Source organism: Protopterus annectens, chromosome 13.part0 (assembly GCF_019279795.1).
Source record: "Protopterus annectens isolate FY-2018-M chromosome 13.part0, PAN1.0, whole genome shotgun sequence".
NCBI lineage: Eukaryota > Metazoa > Chordata > Ceratodontiformes > Protopteridae > Protopterus > Protopterus annectens.
This window is the reverse complement of record NC_056747.1, coordinates 196,361,949-196,376,339: the sequence shown is the minus strand read 5'-3', so window position 1 is coordinate 196,376,339 and position 14,391 is coordinate 196,361,949. Positions and strand designations below refer to the sequence as shown.

The 14,391-nt window shown below is 42.9% G+C and overlaps 1 protein-coding gene across 1 annotated transcript in view; it reads right to left on the bottom strand.

Annotated features, from left to right (window-relative positions):
* Window positions 1–14,391, bottom strand: part of LOC122787868 (histone-lysine N-methyltransferase, H3 lysine-79 specific-like) — a 2,114,473-nt gene that overhangs the window by 1,493,660 nt on the left and 606,422 nt on the right. Inside the window, exon 7 of the mRNA XM_044054784.1 lies at window positions 2,310–2,372. Coding sequence (XP_043910719.1) covers window positions 2,310–2,372 — 63 coding nt within the window. The remainder of the gene's footprint in view (window positions 1–2,309; window positions 2,373–14,391) is intronic.

Genomic DNA, 14,391 nt, shown 5'->3' with positions numbered 1-14,391 from the left:
TGTCTGGTTTTCTGTGAGTTGGAGGAAAGGCATCAGGAGTCGAGCTGGATTCGAGGAAAACATCCTCCACAACATCCAGGACTGGGGGGGCTGGGCCAAGGGTCTGTGTTGTGGAAGACCTAGGAATTCCCAGAGTCTCTTTTTAGACTGAGGTTGGTCCCGACTTTCCCATTGGAAATGCTCCCTTAAAGTATGCAGGTTTTCCTCAAAGGAAAAATCCTCTGGAGGAGAGGCTGAAGGAATGGAATCCTCTGCATCAGAATCCTCGTAAGTGGAGAGGGGTTGCATGTCTTCACATTCAGATGCATCAGATTCATTTGACTCTTGTTCAGACAAAACTACAGGGGACAGATCTCTTTTCCTTTTGGAGGGGGTAGCTTGGCTTCCCCTGATCAGCATGATAAGGTCTTCCACCATTTTAAGCATTTGAGACTGGGGGAAAGTAGCAGGCACCTGAGAGTATGTCATCGGTTTCTTGGGTGTGGTTCATACCCTGGGACTAAGAAACTCGGTTGTTTTTGAAGGAAAGGTAGTTGCGAAAGAAGACGTCGGTTTGTGACGAGATTCGTTAGTGCGAAGAGACTTCCTCGGAAGCCGGTGCCTGTTCAGCGGCTCTGGACCCATTCAAGGTAGAGAGTACCGCAGGATCCTTAGTCGAAGAAGAGTTTTGTGGCATACTGGACTCCGAAAGGGTCTTAGTAGTGGCCTGCAAATCAACAGAAGCAGGCATCAGGGGCTGCAAAAGCACCTCACTGAGAACAGGAGAACAGACGACTAGCTTAACAGAAGCTTCGTCGGTAGGTTCGGACCTGTGTGGTTTGTCTCTGTCTTTATCTTTACTTTTTTTGGAAGATCTGCTGTCGGATGGCTTACCGAAGCCATATCGGAATTTGAGGACTGTAAGCGAAAATATCTGGCTACAATAAGGGCCCGATGACAGATAGCTCTGGCGTTGAACAAAGCACAGAAGTGATAAAGGGGGACGTCGTGGTCTGGGCCTAAACAAGTGACGCAGTAAGAGTGGAAGTCTCAGTGTGGTATTTGCTTTCCAAAGGCGAGACAATTATTAACTTTTTCTGACATCGGTTAGTGCAAGAAAAAAGGATCCCCAATGGGGTACTTAGCTTTAGAAGACTTCAACTTCAAGTTGGTAGACGGAAACTCAGGTAGTAGCCGACCGGCACTCGTGCGAACTGCTTCTGCTTCGGGCTCCACGGCAAGAAAGACTGATGTAATGGCATCGGCTGCCTTACTTTATACTACTGATGACCTCACGTCAGTCCTCAAGCGACAGCAACCGACACAGAAATACTAAGTCTCTGGTATTCGGGCCGGCAGAGGGCTACCCAGGCAGGGATAACCCAAATGTGATGGCTGCAACAGTGAAACAAGAAGAACATCTGAATAGCTAAACACAATGAACATGCTTTAAGTTGATGCTACTACAAAAAAATAAATAAAATCAGAAACAGTTTCCCAACTATGCTGAAAATTTTATTTCCATCAAACAACTGCACAGCAAAATCAGAAAAAGTACAATTATTACAACTATACCAGTAAGAAAATAAAATTATATGGGGCACAATACTTACCTTCTGAAAACACAGGCCAGAATAAGCAAACATAGGAAAGAAACTAGAGCTGAGCAACCTGTTGGCTTTCAGAAGTGACAAAAACTGAGGAACATGTGTCCACTGCATACTGGACAACTACCCGAAACTGGAAAAGGCATTACCTCGACTTCTGTGCTGGACTGAGTTTGGACAGGGAGTGCTCAATGCTTTACATGGTGCAGATACCCAAGGATTTACTTTCCTATTACCTTTCCAATATCAAGTGTCCATAATATTCAAACATCTGAAGAAATATAAACTGTAATGCTGACAGAGAAATGTCAGCAATGTAGCAAATACTTGCTTTTTAAAATGTTACATACGAGAAAATGAACTTCATTACGGCTATTTAGAGCAATGGCAACTTGGTACAGTTTCAGTAAGCATTCAGACAGTCTAGTAGCTCCGTGTTAAGATCTCTGCCTTACAGCTCCACAATCAGGGTCCAACTCGGACATCAAGTCTGTGTAGTCCATGCATTCTTGCAATGTCTGAGTGGGTGTTCCGGAGGACTACATTTTCATCCCACATCACAAAAAATATACTAAATGATTTCTTAAACCTGCCTACACTCATTGTTAATTTACCCTTGCATTTGTGGCCAAAATTGCGACAAATTATCTGCAGATTAACTCCCTTACACAGTTAGCAAATAATAAACAGAAATGCATAAAAAATAACTATGGCATTACTTACTGAATACTCCGCATGCTTCTTCCCATACCATTTCATCCACTTTCTGAACTCCTTGTCCATAGTCTGAAATGCACAATTAACAAAAATGACATGTACTTCTAAAACCTGAAAGTTAAGCAACTGGGAAAACAAAGGTGAAGACAAAAAACACTATGTATGTTACAATGGGGCAAGCAAACAAAGCATAGTTGTGACTGTATACGTATACATAACAGACCATAGAGCAGTTTAATCACTAGCAAAGCACCATAGATCTGGTCATTTCTTCTACAGCTGTTCTGCTCCCCTCTGTAGTCCAGCTCTGGTCTCATACCAGTGCAGGTACCGACATGAGGTTTTATGCATTTGCCGTATCAGTAATGGTAGCATGCACTTACATGAGTTACTTAAGGTAAAAAAGCACTTACAGTGAAACTCTGACAATACACTCAAATTAAAAAGTTCTCTAAGTTATCATGACTGAAAACAGATGTATCATGACAATGTTAACTTACAGTGTGTGTGTGTGTGTGTGTGTGTGAAGACGACATTGTAGTAGCAAATCATAAAAATCTGATAGAGTCCTAATAAATAGGTACAGACTCTCCTTTGGAAAAAACATGCCAAAATGTGTCCTACCCCCTAAACTAAGCATGTGGTTTGCAGTGTTCAGTAAATTTAAGGACGGTACTCCAAGCTACAGCCTTCAATGTGTTGAACAGACAGTCCCAAAGAATGCTGCAGAAAAAGCTGCAACTTTTCTTTTTCCTTCGTTTTTTTTTTGAAAAACAAAATCTTAGTCACCTAGTCAATGGAAAAAATCCATAACAAGTCCTTCAAAGCATCACACAGTTGAATCCAGACAAATCTGTGATACAATCAGCTTAAATACGGCATTAAAATGGCTACAGTCTCCATAATAGATACCGTTTGATTATTAATATGATATTCTTAAGTAAAGCAGTGCTAAGCCTTACTTCTCTCCAGTTCTATAATCCAGGTCCATCCACTTAAAATATCATCACATATGAAAGATTTTCCTCTAAAACTGGGTAATTCCATACATAACACACATCCTAGCTATAACTGTTGAATATTATTCAATTTATTAAAGATGAACTCCCAAATAGGATGGATGATTTTTTTATTACAATACCATCACAGACACACATATGTATACACTACCAGTTTCAGCCTTTCTTCCCAAGTCTTACAGATCCTCCCAGCCCTCTTCTTACTAATTTCCAGTTAACACATACCATGCTACTAGAACCTGTACTTTAAGAACCTTGAAATATACATTAAAATAGCTATGCTCAATTTACAAGCACCTTTCCATACTTTGTATAACATCTTCACTTTCAATCCCCTAGAGTCAGATTACCACAACAAAGAAAAAAAAAATAATCATCATAAATATTTTTAGTATCTCCTACAACACATGCAGTGTTTCCTACACACCTTCCTAAAAGTCCTCTACCAACTTGCAGGCAATCAAATAGACAGCATGTTACCTCAAAGTAACCTTATTCTGAAGCTCCATCCCTTAGACTCCCCCACTGCTCCCATCAATGTACTTTAGATTCTTCTCAAAAAAGAAAATCTTTTACAACAATCAATCCTGTAGAGTGCCTTGCTACTAAAATATATGGTGACTTGCATTTTTTTTTTTTGTAATTTTCTTTACCCCCACGTCGACTATCAGACTTCATGCTAATAGGCCCATTCTTTCCTCAACAGTAAGACAAGAGTTGACTGGGAGGAGCCATCTCTCAGATACCAAGCAGGGGTGGTTTGAAGGCCCCCTCCCACTTTTGATACATATGTTCCTTTGAAAGCTTAGCTTGTGGAGCTGAAGGGAGGCATGCAACTGCCTTACCTGTACTGGCAGTCCCTCACTTCTGCAAGATACATTGCCAGCAAGCAGTCCCACCCCTCCCCTCAGGCACAGATAGTGGTTTCCCACAGTTTTCACCAGTGAATCACAATTTTCTATGTGCTCCCACAGTGGTTAAAACCCTCCTTTTCACACTTGGAGAGACAGACAGACTACTCCCCTTCGATACTTTCCCTTCAAGCCTGTCCACTATTCAAATTATGGTCGCCTGGGCTGCAGTAAGGGCTCTATCCTTCTCTGCCATGGAACCAGGCTAATTCTTAGAACACCGAGGTGATAAAGTAGAGTTGTGTAAGATCTTATCATAACAGTAGACATCCCCTACTTCTTGCTGCTGCAGTACTCTTCACTCTTGGGATATCCTGCCAAGGATATCCAAATGTTCGGCCAGCATACAAAAGCCTTTAGGCAGACTTATGTCCTACATGCAAGAGTTAAGGTACTTATGTGATGCAATAGCGCCTAATCTTCATAACTCAAGTGCCCCAGAATAACTAATGCAACCTCAGAGGAAAGCAAGAAGATGTACATCTGGAGAGGGAAGGAGAAAAGAACGTACATCCGGAGAGGGAAGGAGAAAAGAACGTAAGAAAGACCCCTTGGCCAGAAAAAGACATAAGAAATTAAAAAGGGGTAGGAGGAAGTGAAAGAATACTGCAACAGTGAAAAGTAGGACATACACTGTTATAGTAAGATCTTATACAACTATACTATGACCTACTGTATCACTGTTGCAGTACTCTTCACTCATAGAAGAGTGCAAAACGTACTGGAAAATATGGGAGAAGACCACAGAAGAGTCCACCAAAAACCCATGAAGGGTGGCCCTAGAAAAAATTCCCTGGTCCTAAAAATGACAACTAACTTGTAATGTTTGGTGAAAATGTGAACAGAAGACCAAGTAGCAGTTTCCAAAATGGAACTAGTATCCAGAACCTTGAAAAAAACACAAGAGGAGGCCACTGCCCTGGCAGAATGAGCATAAAGAGAAGAAGAAACCTGCTTGCCATGAAAAGAATAGTGAAAAAAATGTCCTTAGAAATCCAGGAGATGATGGTCTGCTTAGACACCACCAAACCCAATCTCCTGGCATGAAAAGAAACAAAAAGCTGCTCAGATTTCCTGATATGTTTTGTCTTGTTTAAGCAATATCAGAGCAAGGTGTGAAGCACTCTCTTACTAGGATTCGGTGAAAAAGGGGAAAAAAGAAGGAAAGTGAAGGGACTGACAAAAGGACAAATCATTAACTACCTTGGGCAAAAAAGAAGAATTAGTATGACCAGACACCCTGTTCTTCTGAAAAAGCAAAAAATGTGGAACTGCCATGAACACCTGAAGTTCACAGACCCTCTTGGGAGAAGTAAGATCCACTAACAATACAGTCTTAAACGTACAATGTTCTAGGGAACAGGAAAAGTGCAGTTGTGTACACTTAACATAAATGTAGATGTTAGAGTGTATTCACTGTTGCAGTCATTACATTTGGGTAATCTGCTTGCAGTAGCCCTCAGTCGGTCTGATTAACAAAGTCTTGGGTCCTGCGTCGGTTGCTGTCCCTTCTTCCATGATGTCAGGTCGCCAGGGGTATAAACATGCAGCCGATGCCATTACATCAGTTTTTCTTGCCACAGATGTCAGGTGCCCCCCTAACGGAAAGCAATTAAATCTATAAATGTACAAGGTTATACCTCCAACAAAAAAGCAAATACACCAAAAAGCTTTTGAGCATAGTAAAGAAGATTAGAGGTATAGCCAAAAGAAGAAAGGGGGCTGGAGGGAGGGTACCCAGGACTGCAACAGTGAATACACTCGAACATCTACATTTATGGTAAGTGTACACAACTGTACTATGTTCCTCGTGTTTCACTGTTGCAGCCATCACATTTGGGTAGATTCCCAAAGCTAAAGATGGGAGGAGGAATTTAGATGGCATTAGGACCAGCTATAAGACCCTGCAAAACTGAGTGGCAAAGTCAGCTCTGGATTTGGAGAAAATTGGCAGATGGTAATGCTTGGTGAAAGTATGTACAGAACTTCAGGTAGCAGCTCCAAGGATGTCCCTGGTAGGGACGCCTCTGAGAAAGGCTGTAGAGGTAGCTGCAGCCCTGATTGAGTGGGGTCTGATCCCCTGTGGGATAGGTTTTCCCATGGTGCTTGTAGGAGAAAAGAATGCAATGGCCTATCCATTTGGAAATGGTTTGCTTTGAAATAACCTTCCCCTCTGCCCCTGCAGCAAATGCCACCAGCAGTTGGTCAGATTTCCTTTGAGGTTTAGTCCTGTCCAAGTAGAATCTAAGTTGTCTGCGCACGTCTAAGGAGTGCAATATCCATTCCCCTTTGTTCTGTGGATTAGGAAAGAAGGTTGGCAAATGAATGGACTGATTAAGGGCCACACTGGATACCACCTTGGGCATGAAGGAGGGATTGGTCCTGAGGGACACTCCGTCAGCATGAAAGATGATGAAGGGCTCCACTGCCATGAGGGCCTGTAATTCAGATACCCTTCTTGCTGAAGTGATTGCTAAAAGGAAAGCTGTTTTCCAAGAAAGGAATTTTAAGTCAGCAGTGGCAGCTGGCTTGAAAGGAGAAGGGGTGAGCTTTTCCAATACAAAGTTAAGGTCCCAGGCTGGTGATGGAGCTCTCCTGGGTGGTCGTAGATTTCTGGCCCCTCTGAGGAACTGCTTGAGCACTGGATGAGAGAAGAGGGGAGGTTCCGTGTTATAATGAGCTGAAATGGCTGAGGCGTAAATTTTGATGGAGGAGAAAGACAGGCCCTTGTGAAGCATCTCAGTTAAGTATTGTAAAATCTCAGGTAAATTGGGCACTGCTGTGCTCATCCCTTGAGATTGGTTCCAGGCATAGAATCTTTTCCATTTTTCAGCATAAGATTTTCTAGTACTAGGCCTCCTTGCCTCTAAAATGATATTCATCACTGGTTACTGAGGGATGGTAAAGGACAGATTAGGTAATTAGCCAGGCTGCTAGGTTCATTGTTTGAAGCTGAGGGTGCAGAATCTGGTTCTCCTGCTGAGACAATAGGGTAGAAATCTGAGGCAGGTGCCATGGGACCAACAGTGACACACTGCACAATAGGGGGTACCAGTGTTGGCATTGGCCAGTCTGGTGCAATCAAAATCATCCTTGGTTTGTCTTGTTTGATCTGTAGTAGTACTTTGGAGAGCAGAGGAGGAAAAGCATCAATTGATAGATTTTACCAGCTGAAGGACAGAGCATCCACATTCCAAGCTTGTTTGTGGGGAGTTCTTGTGCAAAATTTGTCCAATTGATAGTTCTGGGCTAGTCAAACAGGTCTATATCTGGGCTCCCCCCATTTGGTTGTCAACATGCTGAAAATCCTTGGTTCCAGTTTCCACTCGTGTGGGTTCATGAGGTTTCTGCTTAGTTCATCTGCCAGTGTATTTAGTTTTCCTGGCAGGAACTGAGCTTGAAAATGCACTTGGTAGCTCAGGGCTGTGTTCCACAATGTCATGGTTAGTCTGCAGAGGGGGTAAGAATGTGTTTATGTACCACATAACAGTGGTGTTGTCCGTCTTTACCATTAATTGTCCTGGAAGAATGTGGTCCTTGAAGGCTGTCAGAGCATTCTGTACAGCTAACATTTCTTTTTGATTGATATGCAGGTGCATTTGACTTGGGTTCCATTTGCCCTGAATGCATTTCCCTGCCAGGTGAGCCCCCCATGCATAATCTGATGCGTCTGTTAGGGTTTGAACGGCAAGGGGTGATGTGAATGGTAGTCCCTTGTTTTGGTGGCAGGCCTCTGCCCACCAAACAAACTCTAGGCGTAGGCAAGGTATGATAGGAATTATTGCTTCTAGATCCTGAGAATGTTGACACCATAGGCTTTTTAGATCCCATTGTAGTTTCCTCATATGCAGTCTTGCACATGGAATTAGAAGAATGCAGGAGGCCATGAACCCCAAGGCTTGCAGTATTTGCCTTGCAGATAGTAGGGGTTTTGTGGCCATTTGTTTGAAGTAGGTTGTCAAATACATTTGTTTCACTGTCGTGAAGAAAGCCATCTGGGAAGTTGTATTAAAGCTTGTTCCCTGGAATGTAATTTGTTGATAGGGTACCAGGTGTGATTTCTTTTCGTTTATGGTGTACCCCAGACATGTTAGCACCCTTTGTACAAAGGCCAGATGATTCAAAAAGTATGTCCTGGCTTTCTACCTGAATTAAACAATCATCCAGGTATGGGTACATTTGAATATTTCTTTGCCTGCAAAATGCAATGACTGGTGCTAGGCACTTTGTGAATACCCTGGGCGCAGTAAATAAGCCAAAGAGCAGTGCAGAGAACTGATAGTGATTGTAGCCTGCTTTGAAGCGCAGGTATCCTCTGCAAGATTCCCTGATTGGGATGTGCAGGTACGCTTCTTTTAAACTGAGTGTTACCATCCAGGCATCTTTTCCTAGCATAGGAAGCGACTGGTGAAGAGTCAGCATTTTGAATTTTGGAATCACCAAGAAGGTATTTAGAGTAGACAGGTCCAGAATAGGACGCCATGAATTGTCTTTTCTGGGTACCAGGAAAAGTCTTGAGTAGAAACCTTGTCCTTTTTCCTCTTCTGGTAAAGTCTGAATAGTCTTTATGTTTAAAAGAGAGAAAATCTGTCTTTGAGCCTCTGCCCACTAATTTGGGGGTAGATCTGGCCAACCTTTTGGCATTGGTAATGTGCGGAAGTGAAATCTGTATCCTTGGGACACTATATTTAAAACCCATTTGTCCTGGGTAATGAGTTCCCAGTTTTTGGTCTGCAGACCAATCTTTCCCCCTCAGTTGAGAAGTGCTTGGAAGATTTAAAATCAAGTCATTGAGACAGTTTTCCATAGGGGGGAGTCTTACTACTCCCAGGTTTGGAAGTGGAAGCCCCCCCACTGCTTAGTCTTCTGCATACCCTAGGACTGAAACCTGGGGTTTCTGCTGTGTCTGGGTTTGGATTGAGAAGCCCTGGAAGGGGCCAGAAAGGACCAATTCTTACAGGACCAATGTCTACTAAATCTTGGAGGCTGAACTTGTAAGAAATCTTTAACAGTTTGCATAGATTTAGCTTTATCTTCCATCTTTTTAAGAACTTCCTCAGGTTTGTTGCCAAACAGGTGGTCCTGATTTAAGAGAGCATCCAACAGTTTAGCTTTAACATGATCAAGCAAAGATTGCTCCTTAAGCCAAGCATACCCTTCTGAGTACAGACCCAGTGACAGCAGCCCTGCAAGAGGCCTCTAATGAATCAAACCCACATTGCAAAGTATGTTTTCCAACCTGTTCAGCAGAATGCATTAAATCCTGTAATTCCTTATTTTCAGCACAGTCACAAATCAACATAATTTTCTGTTTAAGCAATCCAATAATATTGTTGTTGATACTTTAACATATGAAACTGATAGTTTAAATCCCTAATGGCCAAGGTTGCAGAAGTGTAAACTTTCTTACCTCATCTATCCAGCGCCCTGGAGTCTCTATCAGAAGGGGTAGGGTTTTTGGCAGTAGAAGCCTTAATGCCCTTGGGTTCCTGTGAAATAGTCTCTGGATCCGCAATAGGATTTTTAAAAAGGAACTTGCGAGAATCAGGAAGCCTGTAATATCCGTCAGGTTTTCTGGGAGCAGGAGGCAAAGAATCAGGGGTCAAACTAGATTGCGAAAAGGCATCATCAACAATGTCCAGTACAGGAGGTATAGCTAAAGGCCTATACTGAGGCAGGAGTAAGAAATCCCTAAGCCTCTTTTTTAAATCAGAAAAATCCTGGCTTTCCCAGTGGAAATGCTCCCTTAGACTGTGCAAGGTTTCACCAAAAGAAAAATCCTCTGGAGGGGAAGCAGAGGGAACAGAGTCCTCTGCATCAGAATCCTCATAAGTAGACAAGGGTAAATCCAGATCATCAGAAGAATCAGAAAAATCAGAATCCTGGTCAGAACATTCATAAACAAATTCAGTCCTAGGTTTCTTAGAAGAGGGAGGTTGGCTTCCCCTGATTAAAGTTATAAGGTCTTCAGCCATTCTTATCATTTGTTTTTTTAGGCATAGAGGCCTGAACATGCGGCCTGGGCGTCGGTTTTCTAGGCATGGTTCGAGGTTTGGGCCTTAAAGAAAGAAGGAGGAGGCGTCTGTTTAATATGCAAGTCCGTAGGCCTGAATACACCCTCAGAAGCCGGTGCCTGCACAGCAGCTCCAGACCCATCCAAGGTAGAGACATCCGCAGGTTCCACAGTTGAAGCATCTTGTGGCATACCGGACTTCGAATGGGTCTCAGTAGAGGCCTGTGAATCAGAAGTAGTGGGTATCAGGGGCTGCGAAAGTGCCTCACTGAGTACCGGCGAACTGGCGACTGGCTTAGGAGAAGCTTCCTCGGCAGTTTTGGACCTAGGTGGCCTGTCTCTGTCTTTATCTTTGTGTTTCTTCGGAATGCTGGTAGTTGGATGGCTTACAGACGACATTTCTGGATAACTGAACCAAAATATTTAGAGGCGAAAATATACAGAAGACGGATAATGCGTCGACTGAATAAGGCACAAAACCGACAGCAATGTACATCGTGGTCAGGGCCAAGGCAAGGAATACAGTACGAATGAAAATCTTTGTGAGGTATTTACTTTCCATAAGAAATGCAATTATTAACTTTTACTGACATCGGTAAGGAGCAAGAAAAAGTTTCCCCAATGGGGTACTTAGCTTTAGTTGAAGACTTCGGCTCTGAAATTCGAAAACGAAAATTTCAGGAGTTGGCCTACCGGCTCTTGCGTACTGCTTCTACTTTGGGCACCGCACGGCAAGAAAGACTGATGTAATAGGTTCATAGGTTCATACTAGGCTATCTGCCCGAGGGCATTTACGAGCCTAGCCCATAGTTTTGTGGCTTACGCCACCCCTTTAGTATGGGGAACTATACCCATTATTTTGCTGTGCCTCTGTTGAGCAGTGACACTGAGGTAATCCCTGGGGTATATCTGGTGTCAGCTGCATGTTTTATACCCCTGATGACCTGACGTCATGGAAGAAGGGACAGCAAACAACACAGAACCCTCAGGCTGACTGAGGGCTACTGCAAGCAGATAACCCAAATGTGATGACTGCAACGGTGAAACACGAAGAACATCTGCAAGTTCAAAAGGAGAGACAGTCAATTTCTCAAGAACAAAACTAAGGTCCCAAAAAGTAGGAATATGCTTTCTTGGAGGCAGAATATGAAGGATGTTCTTCCAAAATTGTTTGACTTCAAAACTGGACACAGCCAAGTGGAAATGGCTGACAAATGAGTTTTAACAGACAAATACGCCAAACCAGAATTGAGCATATCACGCAAATAAGGACTGTATGAATACCCAGATAAAAAAGGGTCCGGGTTATGCCTGAGACACCAAAAAGAAAATCTCTTTCATTTAGCCACATAGATTTTTCTAGTAGTGTTTTTCTAGCCTCCTGCAAAACCCAAAGCAGCCCTCAGAAAACTGGTGTTGAAAATGAAGCAAAACTCCATCACCCAAAGTTTCAAGTGAAGGCTGGGCAACTGAGGGGGAATGAGAGATCCTGTGTCTTGTGTAAGAACATCTATCCTGTGAGAACTTGAGGATTACCCATGGCCAGATGAAATAGAAAGGGGACACTAGAGCTGTCTAAGCCAAAAGGAAGTCACCAACAAGATTTTGGGCCTGTCCTGCATGATCTTGTGTAGGACCCTTGATAGCACATGACGAGGGGGGATAGTCGTATACAAACATCCCTTTCTGAGAAAAAGAAATGGCACCCACTTTCCAAGCCATTTGAACAGAACTGGAGAAGTTGTCTGTTCAGACAGGAAACAAAAAGCTCTATCAGAGGAGTACCCCACCAATGCACAATGTCCAGACACCCCTCTCTGTGAAGCATCCATTTGTGAGGATTTGTCCTGAACCTGCTCAGAGAGTCTGCTACAAGACTGTGCTCTGAAGGAATGTAAACCACATGAAGAACCAAGTGATGTCATACTGCAAAAATCCCAAGTCTGAACAACCAGCCTGCAAAGTAAGATACTGTGTCCCCTTGTTTGATGTACCACATGACTGTGGTATTGTCTGTAAAAACCTTTAGAGGAATCCTCATCTCCTTGATATTGTTGTGGTCTGCCAGTTGTTGATATGACTAAAAGCCTTGGCCTTTGAGGTCGTTGGAGAAGGCTCCTGAACTTTGATCAGAAGCATATGTTTACAGCTCCTGAGAAAGAAGAGGAACCTGAAAAGGCAGGCACAGATTCAGGGAAAACTGGTGAATCCACCAGCAGAGATCGAGCATGACACAAGGTAAGAGAGGAAACTAGACACTAAAAAGAATCGCAATGCTGAAAGTCAGCAGTCTTGCAATACTACTGAAATTTCCTCATTTGGAGTTTGGCAAAGAGAATCATGGTAATGGTGGATCACACGTACCCCAGAGCATGAAGAAATTCCCTTTCACGAAGGAATGGAAGAGGTAGAAGGGACTGGAAATAAGTAGTCAAAGCATCTTGGGAAGCAAGCCTTTACTGGAAAGGACCGAATCCTGCAATTCAGGCACACACGGCCCTGAGGTAGAGTCAATGCGGACTGAGATTAAGGGTGACCCTACACTGCGTAGAAGCAGCATAGTGAAGATCCTATAATAGAAGCTGCTGAGAGGTGGGCTTGAATTAAAAGGTCTTTCAAGTAAGGTAATATCTGAATTCCCTGAAGGCTGTAGAAGGCCATCACAGGGGCTAGACATTTGGTACAGACCCTCAGAGCTGTAGAAAGACCAAAAGGCAAAGCAGAGAACTGATAACGAAAGGAAGAAACAGAGAAACATAAAAACCTCCTAAACAGAGGGTGAAAAGGAATGTGGAAGTAAGCATCCTTCAAATTCAGGGATACCAGAAAATATCGAGGAAGCAACAGAGGAAAAAGTGTCTGAAGCGACATCCTGAAAGAGGAAAATTTAAAAAAAAGGTGCTGAGAATAGGTCTCCACTAACCTTCCTTTCCGAGAATCAGAAAAATCCTGGAATAAAACCCTGTTACCTGCTGAGAAAAGGAGACAGACTAGATGGTTCCCTGTACCATCAGATCCTGAAGAACCAAAGGAAAGTGTGGAAACTGACAAGGAGACAGCTGAAGAAGGCCTGAGAATGGAGGAAGGGACTTCCAGATCATAAAATAAACATTCTGGATAATGGAAAGCACTGTAGCATTCATTGTTAACTGTTGTCAAACAGGAAAAGAGTCAACCTAAAGGACAGTGGAATCTGGCAGTGTCTGAATGTCAAATAGAAGCAGACTATTCAGGGGAAAGAGGCTTTTGACCCTCAGAACCTTGAGAAGACTTGTCTGGAAAAACTGTCCTAGAAGCCCGCTTGCCCCTAGAAGGCTGCCTAGACTATCTGCAGACAAAGGAAAGCTTTGATGGGCAATTTAATCTCTGAAATTTAGTAACAGGAGAGAGAAAGATTTGTTTCAGATGCTGCACAGCTTCACCCTTACCCTGAAGGGTCTTAAACAATTCAGCAGCAGTGCCAAAGAGATTCTGGTTGTCTAAAACAGAGTCTCTAAAAATTTGGCCTTGATGTCTGCAGGCACTGCCTGGAGGTGTAACTAAGAATACTTCTTAATTACAGATCCAGATGAGGGTGCCCTAAAGTAGGCATCAGCAGTATCATAACTGCATTTAACAGAATGACAAGCCACCTGAGAAGCTGAGCTCAAAAGGAAAATGACAGAACTCCTACCCTCTGAATCGGGCGAATCAGCTAGAATGCATAAGTTTGGAGAGAAGAGTCAGGACATAACTTGTCATATGGGTCTGGTAACATAACAGACCTGAAAGCTACAGTACAGTGGATATAAAAAGTTTACACACCCCTGTTAAAATGGCAGGTTTTTGTGATATAAAAAAAGAGACCACAATAAATAATTTCAAAACTTTTCCCACCTTTAATGTGACCTATAACCTGTACAATTCAATTGAAAAGCAAACAAACCTGTTAGGGGGAAAAATATAAAAAAATAAAAAATGCACAATAAGTTGGCTGCATAGTATGCACACCCTTAAACTTATACTTTGTTGAAGCACCTTTTGATTTAATTACAGCATTCAGTCTTCTTGGGTAGGAGTCTATCAGCATGGCACATCTTGACTTGGCAATATTTGCCCACTATTCCTTGCAAAAGTGCTCCAAATCTGTCAGATTGCGAAGGCAT